At 39.2% G+C, this 22,215-nt stretch overlaps 3 protein-coding genes across 6 annotated transcripts in view; 2 read left to right on the top strand and 1 right to left on the bottom strand.

Moving 5' to 3' along the window:
* per3 (period circadian clock 3) overlaps window positions 1-15,235 on the top strand; it is a 31,143-nt gene extending 15,908 nt beyond the window's left edge. The window contains exons 11-23 of one of the 2 annotated variants that reach the window (XM_022682289.2): window positions 174-330; window positions 1,485-1,593; window positions 2,072-2,200; window positions 2,784-2,892; window positions 2,987-3,122; window positions 4,516-4,652; window positions 4,740-4,823; window positions 4,981-5,241; window positions 5,841-6,532; window positions 7,492-7,684; window positions 7,812-7,974; window positions 8,490-8,640; window positions 9,784-15,235. In XM_022682289.2, the coding sequence (XP_022538010.2) occupies window positions 174-330; window positions 1,485-1,593; window positions 2,072-2,200; window positions 2,784-2,892; window positions 2,987-3,122; window positions 4,516-4,652; window positions 4,740-4,823; window positions 4,981-5,241; window positions 5,841-6,532; window positions 7,492-7,684; window positions 7,812-7,974; window positions 8,490-8,640; window positions 9,784-9,918 (2,456 nt within the window). In that variant the 3' untranslated portion in view covers window positions 9,919-15,235. The remainder of the gene's footprint in view (window positions 1-173; window positions 331-1,484; window positions 1,594-2,071; window positions 2,201-2,783; window positions 2,893-2,986; window positions 3,123-4,515; window positions 4,653-4,739; window positions 4,824-4,980; window positions 5,242-5,840; window positions 6,533-7,491; window positions 7,685-7,811; window positions 7,975-8,489; window positions 8,641-9,783) is intronic. The other variant, XM_022682290.2, reaches the window with a different exon arrangement.
* A 736-nt stretch (window positions 15,236-15,971) lies between these two features.
* uts2b (urotensin 2, beta) lies at window positions 15,972-18,844 on the bottom strand. Its single transcript, XM_007251425.3, has 4 exons — window positions 18,515-18,844; window positions 17,423-17,539; window positions 16,891-16,934; window positions 15,972-16,304 (listed from the first exon to the last, which is right to left on the bottom strand). Exons 1-4 carry the CDS (start codon window positions 18,621-18,623, stop codon window positions 16,194-16,196), a joined length of 381 nt encoding a protein of 126 aa, XP_007251487.3. The 5' UTR covers window positions 18,624-18,844; the 3' UTR covers window positions 15,972-16,193.
* Window positions 18,845-21,684: 2,840 nt separating this feature from the next.
* ccdc50b (coiled-coil domain containing 50b) overlaps window positions 21,685-22,215 on the top strand; it is a 32,372-nt gene continuing 31,841 nt past the window's right edge. Inside the window, exon 1 of one of the 3 annotated variants that reach the window (XM_049471668.1) lies at window positions 21,685-21,862. The gene's annotated coding sequence lies outside the window, so the exon portion shown is untranslated. The remainder of the gene's footprint in view (window positions 21,863-22,215) is intronic. The other 2 variants (XM_049471666.1, XM_049471667.1) reach the window with 2 other exon arrangements.

Raw genomic sequence — 22,215 nt, 5'->3', positions numbered from 1 at the left:
TCCTAGGCTTAGAAAATTGATTCTTTTCTACAGTCCATCCCCACAGTTCAAACTTAATATGGCCTTAATCTTATGACGTCACTTAAATATTGCATTCTCTTTTGTTTGTAATACTCCTGTATTATATTATCTTTAATATAATGCACAATCTCTCTGTTTTATTTTCTGGGCAGTTCTGAAGTATGCAGGCCAGCCTCCCTTTGAACACTCTCCTATTCGCTTCCGCTGTCAGAACGGAGACTATATTACTTTGGACACCAGCTGGTCCAGCTTTGTTAACCCCTGGAGCCGGAAGGTGGCCTTCATTATCGGCAGACACAAAGTCCGCACGTAAGCAAGGAAACAAGCGCACACAACATACTCATAGAACCAAAAACACACACAAAAATCAAATCTGCTGATCATTTATGCTTGTTCTCACTAAGCAAGCAATAACTCTGAATGCCCTTAATGAAACATAAAGTATACTCATTGACAAAAAACACATATTGAACTGCTGCAAAACTCGAAATACAGTTATGTCTCAGGCAGATATTTAAATAATTAAAGGTGTTGTCTGATTAGATGCTGGGGCATGCCCAAATAAGTGCTTCCTTTGCTACCCTATAAAATGTCTCTCTGAGGCGGCCTTTTGGTAGCGTTCCTTTTAGTGAGAGACTGTTGATTGATAGTTGTACCTCCACAATGCATTTAAAGGAGAACTCTGTTGTAAAATGGACTTTGGGTGTATTAAAACGTGATAAAGTACTTACTTTTGTTGAATAGGCCACCTCCACTTTCCTGCATGTTTCTGAGATCCAGTATTTTGTCCACTTTACCCAAACAGGCTTTTACAATGATCGATACAGGGCATGCCTTGCGCCTGCAGATAAATCGCTTTTCCACCATTATCCAAGCTCAAAGCAGCCGGAGAGCCTTGACATTTAAAACGAGGCATTAAGAACTTTAAAACTGCACAATGAAGTTGAATAAAAGACACTGTTTACAAAAGTTAGCAAAGTTAAATCTCATTGGACTGGAAGCAGGATGGTTGTTTCCACGAATTGCCCGCCACCTGGGCTGTTGTCGTAGTGGCATTACTGGCATTTCTCAGGTTGATAGTACTTGTTTTAACACAGCAAGGGTTTTTTGGGAATGTCTCCACCACATTGCAGTTATTGGTGTATAAGCTTGCATAAATTGAATGTCATTGCACCCACATTTCTCATATTATATTTCCAAAAGTATTTCTTCCAAACTCAAGTTATTATTGAGAAGTCTTTTTTCTTTTCTGTATTAGTAAACCTTACTATTCTAAGATAGTGGTGTATTCTATGTTTATTAAGTTTGGAATTAATTTACACACTATGGCACTTTCTTACAAACCTTTAACCTTTTATAACACACCGTTCTATAAACAGAGATGCATAGTACTTTAGGGAAACATACTTATAAAGATAGTAAATGTATGTGTGTCTGTTTTCTGTATGAATTTGTATCTGCAGGGGGCCTCTGAATGAAGATGTTTTTGCTGCACGGAGCAAAGAAGAGCTTCCAGTCATGCAGGAGGATGTGAAAGAACTGCAGGCCATGATCTACAAGCTCTTCCTGCAGGTGAGTTTAAAAAATGTCTGTTTGCGGAGACACAGAATATATTTAATTGCTTTTATTTTGTCAGAATTTTATATACTATACTAGACTATAATCAGTGATTTTGACTTTTCAGATTTATACAAACATCTACCCCCAAGAAACCACCTCACCAGATTGTGACACTAATAAACTCATAATTGCTGAAACTTATTTTTTGTTTACTTCTCAAATAACCCATCACAATAAAATACCACTTTATACAAGGTAATGTTTAGCAGTGTATGTCTGGCTTAAGTAGTAAAGCTGTTTCTTTTTATTTAATTATACAGTTCCATCAGAATTATCTTAGTTATTACCTCAGCCTAAAGCTTTTTGTGTCTTAAATTAGTGTATTTATAGTGGTCCTGTTTAGAGATTAAAAGTATGTAAAAATTCTTGACCAGCGTACAAGTGCCTGCAAGCCACCGACTAACAGTGTGTATTGTTTCTCTTCCCCTAGCCCGTCCACAACAATGGCTCGAGTGGCTACGGCAGCCTGGGCAGTAACGGCTCTCACGAACACTACATCAGTGTAGCATCCTCCAGCGACAGCAATGGGAATCTGTGGGAGGACTCGCACAGGGAACCGGTAAGCCTTGCACATTTTGATGGTGTTTCTGTTAATAGTTAAGTGTACAAGGGTGTGCATAAATCTGTTTGGTATATTTGTAACATATATGTACAATATTAATAAATACATATCAATTCATTTAAAGGGAGCGTTGCAGAATTGGGGATTTAAAGACCTCTCTGGTGAGAATGTGTAATTGCACTGAGCATATGGATTAATGGGTTGCACCTTAATGGAAATAAATAATTGTTAGAAATTCTATTTTTCAGTATATAGCTATCATTAATTATAATTTTCTTCCTCCTCCCAACTCTGAAATACTACTGCTTTAAATGTAAAAGAAATCTTAATGACTGCTGCTTTAAAGGTTATTAATATGTTGTTATCTTGTTCCAAAAAAATATAGGATTGATTTTAGCACATATATATTTATATTATTATTTGTATTCCATCTAAAGTTGCAAGCTAATAAAAACTTGACCAGATCAATAAAAATAAATATTTTAAACACATTTTAATTTTTTTTTAAACACAGCACTAAAACTGCTGTTGTACTGTTCCGTCTGTGATGAGCTGTGGTGTTTCTGTGTTGCGCTTGCAGGTGACCCTCCAGCAGATATGTGCTAATGTAAATAAGGTAAAGACTGGAGGTCAGCAGGCTTACCTGGACTCTCAGAGAAAGCTCACACCTATCGGAAAATTGCCTACAGGTAGAACATGTTTACATCAAAATAAATATTACAACAATATTGAGAAAGAAATGCATATGTGTGTGAAATCTAATCCTCTCTCTGTGTCCCACAGAAACACAAACTCCTTTTCCTCATGGTGGTCAGCGTGTAGGGGTGCAGGGTCTCCAGAGGTCACTGGAGGAGTCACACAGAAAGCAGCCACACATTCCTTCCTACCAGCAGATCAACTGTGTGGATAGCATCATCAGGTAAGCTTTACTTAAAAGAAGTACAGTCATCATAAAAAAACAATAGGGAGCATAGAAAGAAGGATTGCAATGAAACAATAAATGATTAGGAATTGAGACTTATATGGAAGTATTGGTGGAGTTACACATGCAGAAGTAGTGTGCAATGCATGTGTAATGCAACATGCCAGACGTTTCAGCATGGAATTGTAGACTCTACAAATTGTGTCCTGTAATATCCCATCCCATCCCATGCAGCTCGTATAGTCATACAGTTCTTACAGATTTTGCAGTAGGGCTGGAGGGTCCAGTAACCAATTGTATTCCACACTTTTTAACCGAGGATTGGTCTGGTAATGTTACTGCCCATGGCATAGCATCTCTGTTTTCAAGGCAAACTCTTGAGAGGGCAACAGTATGGGGATGAGCATTGTCCTGTTGTAGTACTTCACTGGAGTGTGCATCTAGAAAATGTAGGCCCACTGTTTGCTGGACCTCATAAATGTAACATTGGGCTGTCAAAATCCCTGTAATGAATACCAAAGGTAATCCATCATCATATCAAACTGCACCCCATACAATGGCAACAGGCCCTCTGGATGTGCGACATGTGATATGCGTGTATGTATGTATAAATTTTATCAGTCAGGTTGTAAGGAGCAGTAAAGCCATGCTGCTGAAGTACAGTGTTATACAGGAGTTTCCGTGATATTTCTCCAGCACTAATGTTGGAGCAGTATAAGCATTAGCCGCTTTACACAGAGCTAGCTCATTCGCTGTTCAGAGGTGAGCATTACCGTTTTAAAACAAGCTACGAGGGATGAACCGCTAGCTGATAATGCCCTGGCATACTAGAACACTCAGGGTTCCTCAGTGTAGAGCTATCGGGTGGCATTTACTAGCGCCAAGGGCTGCTAACCGTGCTAAAATACTGGAAATCTAAGCTTACTGTAAATAAACTGAAGCACTTTACTCACCCAAATAATTAGATTTTAGGAGACAAATCTGTGTAGATTTACATCCAACGCTTGTTTGGCTTGTGTTTTGTTTTCTTAGGCACCCCAGTGACAAGACCTGCTAAACTAAATTTATTCCTTATTATTGTCGCTTAAAATGTGCCTTATAATGCAGTGTGCCTTATAGTCCGTAACATACGATAATCATTTATTGTTCTTTCATCTTTCACCTTCCTTCTGAATAGCATTGCAATCTGATTATTATTTTGATAATGAGTGTATATATAGCCTTTTTTCACATGTTCTAGAAGGCAGATTAATAGTAGGGAAAAGGCATTCAGTATAACTCAGCAGTCATCACAATTTACTGAATCATCAATTAATTTAGCTACTAATGAGAGTGTCACGCAACAAGTGTTTACTGTAAGGTACTATTAGTTGCCTCTTTATTTCTACAGGTACTTGGAGAGCTGCAGTGGTCCTGCCTTGAAACGGAAGAGTGAAACTCTGTCCATTTCTACCTCCTCCTCTTCCTCTACCTCAGAGGAACACAAGACCCCTGCAACCCCACTGGAAGCTGTGGCTAGTCGGGATGGTGAGCATATTTTTCTTGCACCAGCAGGTATCTGTCTTCTTTTTTTTTTATAGGTTTAGCTTACTCTCATTTATATCTCATGCCCAGGCCCTACCCTGGAGGCCATGAGTGTTGTGTCCAGCCAGTGCAGCTACAGCAGCACCATCGTGCATGTTCCCCAGCCTGAGTCTGGTATGCATTTTGCTAATTAAACCAGCTAATTAAAGGTTAAATCATTAATGTAAAAAATTGCATTAGATAACACTGATTCTTGGCAAAGGATGCAAAGCCGTGCTTTTAGGCGAGAATGTGGTTCAGCTGCACTAAATTTTCTCTCTGTGTTTTATAGAAGTGACTGCTTTAGAGGACGCACCAATGGGCAGCGAGCCAGCCGACCCAGCCCCAGCTCCAACCCGGCCGGCTCCTAGTTCCTCTGCTACAGCCCAGGAAGAGTTCCATATGGTGGGGCTCACCAAGGAAGTGCTGTCAGCTCACACCCAGAAAGAGGAGCAGGAGTATGTAGATCGCTTCAGACATCGAATCCTGGAGAGCCCTTATAGCTCCTACCTCCAGCAGGACATTGACAGCATGGCCCACTCCAACCACAAAGGTGTGTGTGTTTGTTTTATGTTTTTCAGATGAATAGGTGCTGTTCTAAGCACAGTTCCAGCTAGGTCAGTTAATAAAGTGCCATTCACCACACACTTAGGTATTGCTGTCATTTTATTGCAAATTTAGCAGTGATTTAGAAAGAAATTTTGTACTGAGCAATGTCTCATATAATTAAATCCTATTCCACTATAGGGAGAAAGATTTAAGTAAATTTGTACACTCTATATGCAGAAATTAAACAAAATAAAGCATTCAGCATCACTTCTCACAGGTCAAGGATGATAATGTTATCTGAGCTAACTTGACATTAGCATTTGTTTGTTTGCAAAAATACAAGCTCAAGCATTTCTCTGTGTAATTTTCACTTACATTTGACTTCAGTAGCACTGCTGAAGTATATTTATGGCTAGAATAGCACCACCATAATAGTGCCACTGAAGTAAATACATGGCTAAAGTAACACTTCTGAGTGAAATCTGTGATTGAAATCATATTATTTTCATTTTGGTGCAGGTGCACCTATAATCATTGTACAATGACTATTGGAATTTGAGACTAACTCCACACTGTCCTGTCTGCTTTTCTTTGTGAGTGCAGGTGGTTGGAACACATCCCACTCAGGCAAGCCTGAAACTAATCTGCCAAAGCCTCAGGCCTCATCTGACAGTGAAGGATCACGTCCGGGCATGAACCCTCAACTTTGCTCTCCTGCTCCCAACAACTCCTCATCCGAATCTTCCAAGCCAAATTTCATCTCGCCCATGATGATGCCCATGCAGATGCCAATGCAGCCTCCCTATTATCCTATGACTGCTCCACCAGGTGTGGAGCAGCCTCCAGGGGCAGTGCCCATGGTGTTGCAGCCGGAGCAAATGCAGGCCATGCAGCCGCTTGTCCAAGTCATGAATCCCTTCATGAGTCCAGTTATGGCTGTCCTCCTCCCCTACCCCAACTATGCTGTTTACCCTCAGGGTGTTCCAGGTGTACAGGGTGTTGTGCCTCCTCCACAACAATTCCCCCAGCCCACGTTCATGTCCATGGTTAATGCTCCTCCTCAGGCTGGACCAAGTGGGATGCCCCCAGCCCCCAATACCTTACTGGACTCCCCAGCCTTGTCCCCATGGGAAGTGGACGATCTGGATGCTGCACAGCCCACAGCCCTATTCTCCAGCTCCAGATCCAGCAGTCCACTCCAGCTGAACCTGCTGCAAGAGGAACTGCCCAAACTAACTGACCCACAAAGCAGCACCGGCCACCCTGAGAGTCTGCACGAACAGCATGTTAAAGGGGTAAGGCACTCCCTTTACTCTATACTCAATACTGTTGTGTATTTGTCCATTTTATCAGTAACACTGACCAGAGGACCACAGAACCACTATAGAGCAGCTGTTATTATTTGGGTGGTGGGTTATTATTATTCTCAGCACCGCACTGATTAGCATGGTGATGGTGTAAAAGGTGTTAATGTGTGTTGTGCTGGTGGTATGAGCGAATCAGTCTCAGCAGTGCTGCTGGAGGTTTTAAACACTGTATTCTAACCTCCAAGTACATTTGTACAATCTTGTATTCCCTTATGTTCTCCCATAAGTGGGAGTGTTTTGGTGGCCACTTGTGCTGTCGTGCTGTTCATGTTTAGCTAATCCGGCAAACTTGTAGCTGGTTTTTATATTACCCAAACAACATTTAATCCTAAATTTTTGTATTAATCATGTGATTAATTGAAAAACCAACTAAGCTTTTTTTTTTCAATCAAATAGAAATTGTGTTAAAGAGCCTATTAAAAAGTGTGATTCATTATAATCATTACATACTTTACTTTAAAAGTACCAAGTAGTCATGCAATAAGGAAAACAAATTCTGTAAAGATACTCAGTATTCACTCTATTAGACACGCCTACCTACCTGCTCTACCTTTCAGATGTAAATCCAGAGACAGAAACAGTTTGTGTTGGTCATCTCCTAGTCCTTTATCAGTTATCATCAGGACACAGTTAGATGGACATTTCTGGTTGGCGGGCTGTTTTTAGTCCAACAGTGACACTGAGATATTCAAAAACTCCAGCAGCACTGCTGTGAAAGGAGGATTATAAAGTATATAGAAAACCGATATAGGACTTCAGTCTGTAATTATAGAAGAGCGTAGACATAAGAAGGCTGTTAGATTGTTCTGACCAGACTGTGTATTAATCTAAAGTAACTCTTGACGTGTAAGAGCTGTTGTCTTATTTTATTTTTATTTTTTTTGAAGGATGGTGCTCCCAGTGAGTCTGGTAACCAGGATGCTCAATCCACCTCCAGTGTGATAATGGACCTCTTGCTACATGAGGACGCTCGATCAGGCACAGGCTCCAATGCCTCGGGGAGTGGATCTGGAGAATCCGGAGGGTCTCTAGGTTCTGGCTCGGGTCTGGGATCAAACGGCACCTCCACCAGCCACACTGGTACTCGTCAGCACATAAATAGCATTTAGCAAGTCTCCCGAGTCTCAAACTCACTATATACATATTTTTGTTTGTAAGCTTTCTAAGCTGAACTGATCTCACTCAGCCTTGTCTTTTCCTCACACAGGCAGCAACAGCAGCAGCAAGTACTTTGCCAGTAATGACTCTTCAGACAAGAGCCAGGAGGTGCAGGAACACGCCAACTTCGACAAATGTGTGGAGAACTCCTTATGGACCATCATTCAACACACACCAGAACCAGTCATGATGACCTATCAGATCCATCCCAGGTACCAAACCCCAGGCGGGCCCTGAAGGGCCTTTCTCTTTACCTGGGTTCCCCTCACAATTCCTCTGAGAACATTAGAGGAACATTACTGTCTGAGCCATCTCTGTCCACAGGAGAAAGAGTTATAGCGCTGCCAGTCACACTCGCCGAGGTAGTTCTCTTCAAGCTAGTTGTCTCATTGCACTGTCCACCCTGTTACCCTGAGGTAGGTGATTTCAGGTGACGACTTACAATGAGACCACGGTTATTCAGCCGGCTGAGGTGACATCATGTTATTTGAGCACAGTTTGTGGATGGAGAAGTAGTTCCAGGGTTAACGCGTATTGAGTTTTTTTTTTTTTTTTATTCTTACTTATTCTTATTCTTAATTTGAAAGTTCACCAGCATTAGTTGTTGTGTTTGTGGAGTGTAGTGCAGGAATATGTACTGTGTGTGTGTGTTAGGGTTTTTGTGTGGACTTGTGTGTGTGTGTGTGTGACCAGAGGTTTTATTTTGTGTATGTGTGTTGTTGTGCAGGGACCAGGCCCAAGTCCTGAAGGAGGACAGGGAGAAGCTGATGCGGCTGCAGCCCATGCAGCCCTGGTTCACTCAGGAGCAGAAAGAGGAGCTAGCTGAGGTGCATTCCTGGATCCATCGACACACTGTCCCAGAGGAGATAAACACACAGGTGAGGAGCTACATTAACCTTCACAATAATCCAAATTATTTTATCATGTATTTCTGGAGTATAAACTTGAATTTGTTGAAAAGAAACGGTACAGTTGAAAATCACAATCACATTGTCCAGTTATCCCACATGTAACAGATAACTGGTACAGTGATGTCAGTTACACTAATATGACAATTTGACAAAATGACTATTTCCACTCCAGTAATCATATTAAAGTTACTTATCCCAGTTACTGTGCGTTACTTTTTTCTAAGTGTGTGAAAGGATGAATGAGAAAGACGTTTGCAGTTGTCGCTTTAAAGGTTTAACGGGTTAGCGAGCTAACAAGCTAACAGGCACAAACTAGCATTCGGGCTGAACACATACACACACTCATACACATAGCGTGCCTCCCTTCTGCTTTTCTCATACACACTCAGAGACCCCGTGTTCTCTCGTCCATCCCTCCCTACACTCTCCCCCAATCACATGTTTGTTTTATACCCTAAAAAAAAACACAGTATATTTTTACTTTCTTCTTGCTTCTCGGAGAGTGATGTCTGACGTATGTGACACACATATAACACCATGCAGCGACACACACACTGGAGGAAGCTAAAGAAGACAATATCAAGGTTGATTGGACACTCTGTGCTGACCACAAAGTGCTACCTAGCTTCAAAAACTTCAAATTTGAAGAAACGTTTAAAGTCCCAAAGCTTCCAGAAAAGTGACACAGAAGGACAGATATCAGTATTTTGTTTTTAGGTTTAATCGTCCCTACATCTCTAGACCAGTTAAACAGCAGTCTCTACTATGAGATTTCCCAGTTTTTATCGCATGCAAAATTTAAGCATGAGCTTAATTTAACAAGTTTGAGAAATTTAAAAAAATCAATTGTACATTTTCCAATACATTAAATTCAGCAAATAAATAAGGAAATATTGTTCTAAAAAGTTAGTAGGGGTCTAAAATGCATTAAATCACTGATATCACAATGTATATACTCTGGCCAAAGCTGACCTGTGCAGCTAATCTGTTGTCTCCAAACAGATTGTAAACATGTGCAGTCCCTGCTTCACTACAGAGAACATGTTTTGGTTTTGGTTTAAATAAATTTGTAACTTAGCTTCTTATCTTTTTCTTTTTTCTTTTCCTCAGGGTTGCATGAACTGCACCACCTCCGGAATGGATGGAGTTGATGTAGCATCTCATTCTTCAAACTTGCCCACTCCAGATAGCTCCTCCCCTCAGGACTGCCCCACACAGGACATCAGCCCTACCTCTGACACATGACACCACTCCCCCTTCCATGTCACTCCATCACTCAGCCAACTAAGCCCCACCCCTTTCTCTGAACTCTGAAGTGTGGAAGAAGGTGAGAGGTGGTGGGGTTTTTGTTCCTGTGCCACTAGAAACACTCAGTCTGTGCACAGATTGAACAAAAGGTGCATCTTTACTATTGGGGCCTGATAAAGTGGAGAACAAGGCCCATTCTAGATTCACAACTACATGTTTGGTCTGAAGGCCAAAGGAGAGTGATGTTTTTCTGTCTGTTTGTTCAATTTTATTTTATTTTTATTTTTTGTATTTTTCCCCGTCCTTTTTCTTCCCTGTCACTTTTGCGCCAAATGATGGACCCACACAACTGTGAAATTGTATTTATATGAGTGTGTTTAAATATCCTGTTCTCTAGTTCTTATTTTTGTATCAATATGGATCTAGTTCCGCTTCTGTATTACATGGAGATTTGTTCTTCTGAGGTGAACAGAGGGTTTGTAAAGATCTATCTGATGTTTTAGGGTGTTTTTTTCCTTATTGTTTCACTTTCAGATCACATGTTTAGACATGTGTATGGAAGTGTGAAGACTTTGGTCTAATCTAGGCCCCATTTGCATACTTAGACAATCCACGTTCAGTTCAGAGAAGACTGAATTATAATGCTCCAGTAGTAGCAGGAGCATCTTATCTCCCACCACCTAAATTATGCTTTTGCTCAGAGAGTGTGATGATTAAGTGGAGAATGCACTGTATATCGCTGCTTTAATCTGTGATGATCTTTTTAGTGTTTTGCCTCAAACCTAAAGGCTGGGAGCCCCAGTAGGGTGTTGGTATCTGTGCTGAAAAGTTTTGTTTAGTGTGTCTCTTCATTTGTCTAAATCCCCTCAGTCCCTGGTCATGCGCACATATGCTTTTTTACAGGTGATATGAATTGTTTGGCAGGTTAGGGCTGTGTCCCAATTGTGTACTGCACAATAATACTATGAGGTAAACAGTTTATGCTATATAATAGTAATAGTGCAGCTTAGACTAGTTAAACAGGTTAGTATTCAAAATATGAATGTATTACTTTTCACTTGTTTTGCATCAAAATAAAATTATAAAGTGTTGCAAGGTACACATACAGCTGTGAAAAAAAAAAAAAGACCACTTAGAAATAATGATTTTCTTTGATTTTACCAAATTGAAAACCTCTGGAATATAATTAAGAGGAAGATGGAGTAGCACAAAGTTATCTAAAAGCAGTGTGTAAGACTGGTGGAGGAGAACATACCAATATGCATGAAAACTGTGATTAAAAAACTTGATTAATTGATTTCTGAACTCTTAAAACTTATATATAACGTATAAATAGCAAAATCAGAGAAACTGATTCAGAAACTGAAGTGGTCTCTTAATTTTTTCCAGAACTGTATCCTTTAAACCCCTCTGTTCAACACAGTTCTCTAATCACATACAAAACAAATGGAAAACAACAATACCACAAACATTAGAAGAACATATCAGGAAACAAACACTTAAAATGTTTAAAAAGTATCTATTAATTATTTATTTAAAGAAAAAGCAGATTCAAATGTGATCATTCTTTCTACATTACAAACTTCATACTTAGTGATTAGAACACAGTTGGGGCACACCCTGTTGGGGCCTTATTAGTTGCTGCAGTGTACATGCTAGCTTATTTCCCTGTTCCACCTTGATTTGTTTTTGGTTTTCCCCACAATCTCAGTCTGGCATTGTTACTATGATCCTGTGTTCATACTGGCAGATGATGACAAGTCGCTCACGCTGCCCCAAGTTTGTCTCTTGTGGGTGTTTAGTTGTTGCTTGCGTTGTTGCATGTATCGGCGTGGCCAGTTAGCATGCTGGCTAATCTAGCAATCTTATCGAGTCGTCCTTTCATCCGCATTTAATTTCTCTTTTAATTAATGTGCAAATATGCATCGTAATAAATCAGGAAAAGAAGAATTAGCGTCTATTAACGAAATGCTATAGAAACCAAAAGTACAGAAAGCAGAACCTGGGAATCTCGGACCCCGATGTCTGTGATTGGCCGAACCAATTGTTCAAACCAATCAGATTATAATGTCGCTTTACTGCTACGTTATTTATCTGAATATAGTTGCTTGCCAACTAATCCTGGCTACAAACCGTGTTCCCCTGTAGGAAATAACTAACAGCTTGTCGTTATGCTGTCTGCCAGTGTGAACACAGGGCAAGTGGTCACCATGTCTCACTCTCTCAGCCAGTCAGTTTGTTCTATATTCTAAAGCTGTAAAGATGATGGTAACAGAACTGAGAACAGTAGAGAACCTTGAGAAGGAAGAAAGCTTAACAATGGCTGAAGCTGTTGAGATTTACACTAATACTCATAAGCCCTTATGTAGTACATTTACTCAGTATCAGGGAAAATGCCAGGCTCAGTCCATGAAATAGAACAGTGTGTGAAGGTCTAGGTGATGAATCACACTGTGATTCAGCACTGTTCAGTGGTAGAAAGACGGATGTATGTATAAATATATGTTTTGTTTATGTTTCCCTCCAGTTTATTTCTATCCAGCTTGCTAAAATGCAAATATCTTCCCATTCCTACATCTCACAATGATATAAGTCTAGAGCATTCCTCGTTTCAGTCATGTTTGTTTTTTCACCTTATGTTTGGGCTTTTGCAGTGTTGGGAAGAACTGCACTGTAATATGATGGTTAACAAATTTATTTTCCAATTTTTTGTGTATTTTTTGTAAAATTTGTAGAATGCATATTTCCCAGTTTAGTAGAAATTGATTTAGAATCTCGAGAACACGTTTTTTTTTTTTTAGCAGTTTTGTTGAGTTATTGAGCTGAAGCAGCCATAGGCGTGGTAGTGGGGGGAAAAGTGGACTTGACTACCCAGGGCCCGAGTAGGAAGAGGGGCCCATGAAAATCCACGTTCCTTGTGTGCTGGCATGGATAGGGGCCCACTGACATTGAGAGTGTACAGGGCCCAGAATTTGCTGCTACGCCCCTGGAAGCAGCATTACAGCTCTACTCTTTTCTCCTTTCGTACACCTTTCACTCATTATTAGCAATTTAAATCTGCTTTTGCCGTTTTCAGTCCTTAGGCCAGAGATATACTTGCTGTTAGACCATGTGTACAGAACTGTTCACCACCTCGTGAGTGTGTTACATGTGTTCCACTAGCCTCAACATCAAGGGAAGTGAGTAGCAGCAGAAAAGCTCCAGAGAGGCAAATACTTACTTGAGAATGTGCTCAGGGTTTGTTAGACCACCAGAGGGCGATGCCAAGTGAGTCCAAAATGACTAATATGACAAATTATGTGTGGCCATGAGATTTGAGATTCTACTGCGTGGAACGAGATAACGAATTTGTGAATGAGATAATTAAGGCATGGGAACAAGATAATTAAGTCATAGCCGGAGAATAATAAAGCTTGCTTTTCTATAAATGAATGCGGATGAAGAAACTGAATATTGCATCATAGCTCCTTTAATGCAAGGATAATCTTTAGTAAGAAAATGGAGAGTGAACTGTTTTTTTTTTTTGTTTTTGTTTTTAATCTCTGAATGAATTATGGTGATATTTTGGAGTCTCTTGCAATGAGACATGGTATAATTAATATATAAGTAAAAGACTCTTAATTCTCATACTAAAAACTGATTGGCTTAGATGCAGACAGTATACAGACCTGTTTACCTTCCTTAGGCATCACATTGTGCCCAAACCCTGAGAGCTGCTTGCTTTGTCATCTGTGAAACAAAAGGACCTTGTGGACATGCATTAGGATCTCGTTCCTACACCTTAATAGGTTATGGCCACGTCTTATTTTTTTTTAACATGATGTCACCTTAGGGACTACGTAAAAATCATCGTTTTTAAATGTTTGATTATTTTTATACTGACCTCCAGGATCAGCTGAGCACCAGTCAGCTCACAGTAGCAGTAATGCTAGTGTCTTTACTGCTTTTGGTTTGTTGTAGAGAAATTGAAATATACTATTATATTATTTGCTTTTTAGCAGTATGCTTTATTGTACTGTCTAAATTGAAAGGAATGTCCTGAACAAGTAGTTAGTTAATATTTTTTATTTGAATTTATATCTGTTTAGCTTTATTCACCCTCATTAATTAGAGACTTACTCGCAGGCTTCCTGTAGTGTTTTGCAGTTATTTTCTGTTATAATGAGGGAAATAGAAAATAGGGGGCAGGCTCTCCATAACCGGGCTCTGGTAAAAATAGTAACTAATTAGTTGTCCAGAATATACCTTTAATTTAAGAAAGTTGAATAAATAATGTTGTTTTAAAAACATTTATTTTAAACAATAGACATGCTAGCATTACTTCTGCTGTGTGCTGATTGGTTGCTGATCTGATGCTGGAGTTAAAGCCAGAGCACAAAGATAAAAAGCTTTGAAATGATGATTAGTTTCCATATTTTTAGTATTAAAATGATCAAATATTTATTAAATATGATTTTGCTCAAATTATTCAGAAGAATCTATTTGTTTTGGACCCACTCTAGTGTCTGACAACCCCCTTGAATACATTGAATACATTTTACGTGGGTATTATTCTCTTCTGTAGAGATTATATGCCGGTAGCTGTTTAACAAAACAGTCCATTATTTTATTGCTGCTGAATGCTGCGCTGCCCCTAGTGTTTATATGTGTACTTTTTTTATTTTTTTTTAAACACACAGCCAACGCATCAAACAACTCCAGTAAATACGAGCTAGAAATCATGCGTATGTGACTGCATGGTTAACAGCAAGTACATCTCTCCAGTCTTAAAAACCAGCGAGACAAGGGTCTATCTAAAAAAAAAAAGGTTTTATTTTACCCATTACCCTTTAACTCAGTCCAGCTTTCTTTTTTTTTCATTAGCTTATTTAAATACGATGCCAAAATAATGGCATGGGTTTTTGCCGTCTTCTTGTTGAGAGTCTGTCCTCTGTGGATGTTCCCCTACTCGTCAGTGTTTTAGTATTTCCGTGGTTTGTTGGTCACATTGAGGCATTTCAATCAGTTGGTTCTAAAGTGGGAGGCGTGAGCGGCGTTGGAGGCGGGGCCAGCGTTACGAAGAGCGCACACTATCGTTGCCGACGAAGTGCAAACTGCTGTTTTCTACAGTTTTGAGTTTTGTGGCTGAACTTGCACAGGGGTTTTGTACAGTTTTTAGCTATAAGAAATGTATATAACAGTACTGTGTACTTTACAAAAAATTGTAATAAAAAGAAAAAAATCTACGAAAAAATACATTTTTGTCTTGAATTCAGGGAAGTATTTTGTGACACCTTGTAAAAAACTCTAAATAAAAGATCACAATGACTTATAATGCGTCCTGATCATGTGTGTAGCCTATAACTTGATTAACACAATAGGAAAGTTTGTACTGTTCTTATTGATCCCTATTCCTTTAATCTACCACAGGCAGATTATATCGGCCTAAAATCAGTATATAATTAATATTACAGCATGTTGGAGAAATATTTTCACAGTATGTATGGTATAACAATTTTTTTTTCACTACGTTAATATAATTTTAATGTCTTCAATATGAAATTTACAATCTAAAAAATCATAAAAAGAAAGAAAACAGATTAAATGACAGGTGACCAAACTTCAAACCATGCTGAACTACTTGCATTTTTGCATCAGAAGTGCAGGCATAAAGTTATCCAAAAGCAGTGTGTAAGACTGGTGGAGGAGAACATGCCAAGATGCACGAAAACTGTGATTAAAAACCAGGGTTATTTCACTTAAAACTTTGACTATGAACTTGTTTTCTTTGCATTATTTAAGGTCTGAAAGCTCTGCATCTTTTTTTATTATTTCAGCCATTTCTCATTTTCTGCAAATAAATGCTTTAAATGGCAATGTTTGTATTTGACATTTGGGAGAAATGTCACTAGTGGTTTATAGAATAAAACAACAATGTTAATTTTTACTCAAATATATACCCATAAATAGCAAAATCAGAGAAACTGATGAAGTAATCTCTTATTTTTTTTTCCAGGGCTGTATATATAAAATAATATTTTTACACACATGGCCGACCAAACCATAGAGCATAGTTTTTAAACATAGAACTTTATTCTTTATTCACATTCAATAAATAGTTTTTCATACAATTTATAACTTTTCATACTTATGTCAGATAAACCAGTGTAAACACCAGAGTAGAAAAGAAATGTATGAACATCTGGATCCTTTGATAAGTCTAGCATTTTCTCATATCATGTTGTGTCAAGTGTACGACAGGCCGTGTGTGTGTTTGTGTGTGTGTGTTCTTTTCAGACGCAGTACTTCCAGAAGCAGTCTGTGTTTCCTCCTCTCTTCTGGTACTGCTTCCTGCCACCCAGGAAATGGCTCAGTGGGTTCAGCAAAGGTTTCTCCAGCAGGATCTGCAGGACCACACAAGACATGACCAGATAACTGTGGAGCAATGTCAACTCTTAAGCTTTTTTACAGGATGACAATTAGACTGCATCCCAATTGTGTTCTATTCTAGTGGTGGGAATCACAGGACATCTCATGATAAAATATTATTAAGATACATTGCCAGTGATAATGATATCTCGATACTGTGATTCTATTCAGAAGCACTGTTGCTATTTAAACAATGCAGGTGGAAGACATGAAAATACGACTATTGGTGGGGTGAAAGATAGCAATAAGCATCGCGACGCACCTTGTGTAGGGTGTAAGACAGGGCCTTCAGCTTTTTAAGTGCTTATCTGCACTAATACACTGCTGAATGTTTTTTTAAATGGTCAATTTACCAGTTTAACTGGCCTCAGGAGGCTGTTTTAGTCCACAATTCTAGTGCTATAAATGTGTTCACACTTGCTCAAATTAATCTGATTTGAATCTGAGTCGGATTTAACCAAACGAACAGAACGCTTTACATTAGATGTTGCGACATTGCTGTGGGAAAACAATTGCAAGTTAACAAATTGAATTAAATTAAAGTAAGTGATGTTGAGTTACCTCTTTCACTGCTTGGCTGGGGACAAAGCTGGCTGCTCTGAGACCTGTTAAACAAGACGGAAGAGATATTAAAAAGTAAATGCCTCAATTCTTCATCAGTGAATATGAATAAAAGCGTATGCACAGATGAAGCATAACATTACCACCACCTCCTTGTTTCTACACCCATTATAGAGGGTGAGAGGATACAATGTTTAAAAACTCAAGCAGCACTGCTGCATCTAATCCACTCAATGGTACCACTAGCACAACACACACTATATACAACACCTCATACACCACCATGCTAACCAGTGCTAATCAATGCAGTGCTGAGAATAATAATATCCCACCACTATCCTGTGGTGTCCTGAGTATTAAAGAACAGGGTGAAAGTAAGACAATAATACATAGAACAATAGAACATTGACTTCCATTGAACATTTAGAAGGTTTAAGGGGTTCTACACAACTGTTAATCACAAACAATAAAGCAGGATTACAATAAAGACTCATTACAATTTATTCTCATCATGTTTTCAGCAGCAGCTCACCTTCTCTGTCGATGTCTCCTGTGAGGAGGGCTGGATAGGGGACGGCCTGGGACAGATGTGCCTGGTCAGAATAGGACAGTTCCTCTGGGCTGACCAGCTGATCCTCCTCTACCAGCACTAGAGAAAAAAATAGAAGGAACCATTGCCTGTACAAAAGTACCTTTTTTGACAGTTTATATATATTTAAAACATATATGTTTTAAATATTTTAGGACTGATTAGTTTTAGATTAAGATTAGTTTAAGATTAAATGAACTGATTTCAATTCATTAAATTAACCATCGCATTCGATTTGTTTAACTCTTAAAAGTGTTAAACCAAAATACTCAAATACTGTCTGAAGCATTTAGGTTCTCTTATCTGGGGAGCTGTTAACTTGTGGTTTCTGAGGCTCTGTTTTACAGGATAAGTTAATCAAAAGGGAGCTCTTGCTCTTCCTTTCCTGGTGGTGCTGATGAGTGCCAGTTTCATCATTAAATTTTTAAAGGTCTTTGCAACTGCACTTGACAACACTTTTAAAGTTCTTGAATGGTTTTGAACTGACCTTCATTTTTTAAAATATTTTATTTCTTTAATAAGTTGAGTAGTTCTTGCCATAATATGGATTAGAGCATTAGTGTTAGCATTTTAGCACCAGGAGTAAAGCCATAAAGATATCCAAAAGCAGTGTGTGAGACTGGTGGAGGAGAACATGCTGAAAGATGCATGAAAACTGTGATTAAAAACCAGGGTTATTCCACCAAATATTGATTTCTGAACTCTTAAAACTTTTTGTTTTCTTTGCATTATTTGAGGACTGAAAGCTCTGCATCTTTTTTTGATATTTTAGGCAATTTTTATTTTCTGCCAAAAAATGCTCTAAATGACGATATATTTAATTCGGAATTTGGGAGAAATGTTGTTTGTAGTTTATAGAATAAAACAACAATGTTCATTTTACTCAAACATAAACCTATAAATAGCAAAATCAGAGAACCTGATTCAGAAAAAGAAGTGATCTCTTAATTCATCCACAGGACACTGCTCACAAGACAAAATAAATCAATAAAAAAAGCCATTGCTTGTTTAGTGTATGTTGCAGATGTAACTCACCAGGCCCCGTGTAGGACATGATGTCGGCCGAGTGTGCGATGGGGTGTCCTAGAAGAGGCTCCAGCACTGTGAGGAGGAGAGCACAGGACAGTGACAGTTTCCACAGCATCGCTTCAGCTGGAGATGAGCAGTCTACTGATCGACCAGAAGCCCTGAGCTTTAATACCCCTCTCTGTTCCTACCCTGGCTTTATATACCCCACTGTGTATGAGGTCAGATCCTGTCACCTGTCCATCCCTAACATCACCCTCTGCTCTCATCACTGTCCTCCTCACTCACTCACTTGTAAATCCTGACCCGCAGCAGCAGCAGATCGCATGAATGAATGGATCAATAAAACCCAGGCCTGGGCTTTTTTACCACTCCGCTCTTTAATTCAGCCACATTCATAAATCCAGCGAGAGCAGGTGCGAGAGAGCGGCTCGTATCGGGGAGTTTGTTGGGCAGACGGTCCGGCAAACTGCCCACTTAATTCATTTCCCTAAAAGAGTGCCACGATTTACGGCTCAAATCCATGCTGTTTCTATTTCAGGAGCTCTGACGAAAAGCAGTTTAACGTTTTTAATGACATTCGATTTTAATATTGTTAATAAAAACACTATTGTGCTGTTTATCCAATCATCCTGTTGCACAGGAGGACAGCTTGGCCGGCTCATGCAGGTCAAGCTGGTTAAGGTTAAGATGATTGAGACATGACATGAAAACTAAAGCCCTATCCGGACGGGATTAGTTTCCTGAGGTAATTTTTTCTTTTATGGGGGCCCTTCGTGATTTTATCCCTGTCTGGAACGGCCATGTATGTGTTTTTCTCAGACCTCTTCATTTTCAATGAACTCCGTGGTCCTCTGGTAATTTTATTCCCGTCCAGAACCAGATCCAAACTCACATCTCTGAGTTTTATTACTTTACGTTTAATAAAATAGCTATTTTTCCACTGATAGACACCATAATTACACTTTGGACACGCGTTTCCACGGAGACCCACCTAAACACAACAGCGAGTGGAAATGGAGGAGCTACTGAACTTGATGTCATGTGCCCGAGAAACCAAAAAAAAAAAACATTCACTGGTCCTCCTGTTTTTTTTAATTGCAGTCCCGATTCAAGAGTTTTATCACTGAGTATAAGTGTGAAATATTTTTCACCGACGCCCCCCCCCCTGAGAAACTAATACCATCCAGATAGGTACCACCCTATCCGGATGGGTTTATTTTTTTAGGGGGACATCTGAAAAATATTTTACACTTCTACTTTTATCAGTGATAAAACTCTTGCATCTGGACTGCAATAAAAGAAAAAAACAGGAGGACCAGTGAGTTTTTTGGCTTTCTTTTTTAGTCACATACTATTTGGTTCAGTAGCTCCTCCATTTCCACCCACTGCTGTGTTTAAGTGGATCTCTGTGGAAACGCGTGCCAAAATGTTTTATTACATTGCGCGGCAGTGGACAAAAAGCATCGACACAGACTGAATAAATGAAAAACACTACTAGCTTGTAACTTATTATACATGTATTTTACATGTCCTGCTTTGTAGATTAATACTAGAGTCAGAGTATTTTGGTTTGTTTAACACTTTTAAGTTACTACATTCTACCTTATTTGTTCCTTCGTAGTCTGGATGACTTCAGTATCCATTACAATGTAGTAAAAAAATAATAAATAAGTAAAAAAAAGAACATTGCTTTTGGCTGGTCCTATGCGCTTATGGTTGTAAATAAATCTTTATTTTCATATTTCTAAATAAACTTTCACTTTTGCATTGTGGGTATTCTTTGTGTAGGTTTTCCTACCTTTTAAATACAATAAATACAATAAATATAAAATCAGACCTGCCGCTCGCTCACAGTGGACGTGTCCTGTTTTAAATACAGCCTATGACCTCAACCAAATGTTCCAGTGATTCACTACCTGCAGCCCAGCAGACGAGAGCGAGCCACTGCTTTAATAGTGACTGACACGCAGTAAACACAGATTTATGCTCGGTGACAGCAGTTATTAAACAGGCTGGTGTATAAATAGGTGGCGCTCTAGAGTTCTACTGTTTAAATGAACCGTGGCCTTGGCAGGATGCTACTCCCAAAAACTTCACAGCAGTTTTATTAAAATTCAGAAATAACTAATAGAAAATTACTTTATTGCTATTTTTCCTCAAATATTAAAGTGGAGTGAACTAAATATACACTAAATATTTTACTAAACAGTAAAATGTCTTTGTTTAAAGGGCCTGCAAATAAAGAAAAGAACACAACATAAACATAAACTTAACAAAGAAACCAGAATAGAGCATAAACAGAAAAACCACGAGGCCCACTGACAGGCGTAAAAACGTTCAAGGCAGGACACCGGAACAGGAAACACGCGGCTATAAATACACACGGGAACTGGAAACACCTGGGGCTAGGGGGCGGAGCTACAAATGAACGCAGGTGACAACAGTAAAGGTAAAGACGTGGACTAACACTGGGGCGGAGCTACAAATGAATACAGAGGGAGCACGTGGGAGTGCACAGGCACGAGGAACAGGTAAACACACACAGAAAAACATGAGCACAGGTGGGAAACAGGGCAGGGGCGTGACATGGTTTGTCATCATGTCATCTGCTGGTGTTGGTCCACTGCTTATGTATTCTGTCACAGTAATAAGTATTGAACTGTCATCAAAATCCTTATACTTTCCACTAAAGCACTGGGTAAAATTTGATCAAAACATCAATAAAATCAATTCCATGAAGATTTACACATTCTGGAATCATTTACATCTCAAATGATGACATTTTAAGCAGCTCAATGTCTTTAAAATATAAAAAATAATAGTATTTTATAATACAATAGTATTTTAATAATAGTATGGTATGTCTCCTAACATAACAGTGTTATAACAAGAAAAAGGGGATCTGAAAAAAAGGGGGAAAAAACACACCTAAATAGACAGGGGTTCAAAGGGTTAATAATAAGAAAATATCAATAAAAAATTTGTTTCAATTATTTGCAATCTATAATTTAAACTCCTGTAATTCTGATCATGTTCAGCAGGAGGCGCACAGAGCGCTCAATCAGACAGCCTGAGATTATTACACCCCCAGCTCTCTCTCTCTCTCTCTCTCTCTCTCTCTCTCTCTCTCTCTCTCTCTCTCTCTCTCTGTTCACTCCGTCTGTACACATGTATGTGTGTGTTATTAGTGAGCTGATGGGAGTGAGCTGTATTGGGAGTGTGCTGTAGTGAACCCGGTTCGGTTCGGGCTGAGGCGGATCTGTGGTACCGGTACCGGTGCGGTGAGGATGAGCGAGTAACCCAACAAAACAAGCCTCAGCTGCAGGAACAGAACACAGACACGAAGATATACAGGTACAACCTTTCACTTCTCTTTATATCTAACGTTACAGCTCTGGAAAACATAAGTGACCACTTAAGAATGATGAGTTTCTTTGATTTTACCAAAATAAAAACTTCTAGAATATAATCAAGAGGAAGCATCAAACCTTTAAGCTGAACTGCTTGAATCTTTGCACGAGGAGTATGTCCTGTAAGTAGCATAAAGTTATCCAAAAGCAGTGTGCAAGACTGGTGGAGGAGAGAACATGCCAAGTGTTCTCCTCCACTGTTAAACAAACCATAATATGCTCTTCTTGCTTAGATTAGACAGTTTTGCACATCTCTGCTGCTGCTGGATTTTCTCAGTCAGCTTTATGAGGTAGAGT

This window comes from Astyanax mexicanus, chromosome 24 (assembly GCF_023375975.1).
Source record: "Astyanax mexicanus isolate ESR-SI-001 chromosome 24, AstMex3_surface, whole genome shotgun sequence".
Lineage (NCBI taxonomy): Eukaryota > Metazoa > Chordata > Actinopteri > Characiformes > Acestrorhamphidae > Astyanax > Astyanax mexicanus.
This window is presented reverse-complemented; position numbering and strand designations above follow the sequence as displayed.

What these genes read in the sequence shown, in the direction of transcription:
- uts2b (XM_007251425.3), bottom strand. Translation starts at nt 18,623, where the DNA reads ATGCTGTGGAAACTGTCACTGTCCTGTGCTCTCCTCCTCACAGTGCTG. An exon ending in AGGAGACATCGACAGAGAAG is followed by an intron (nt 16,935 to 17,422) that starts GTGAGCTGCTGC and finishes CTTGTTTAACAG; the next exon opens with GTCTCAGAGCAGCCAGCTTT. An exon ending in CCAGCCAAGCAGTGAAAGAG is followed by an intron (nt 16,305 to 16,890) that starts GTAACTCAACAT and finishes GTGGTCCTGCAG; the next exon opens with ATCCTGCTGGAGAAACCTTT.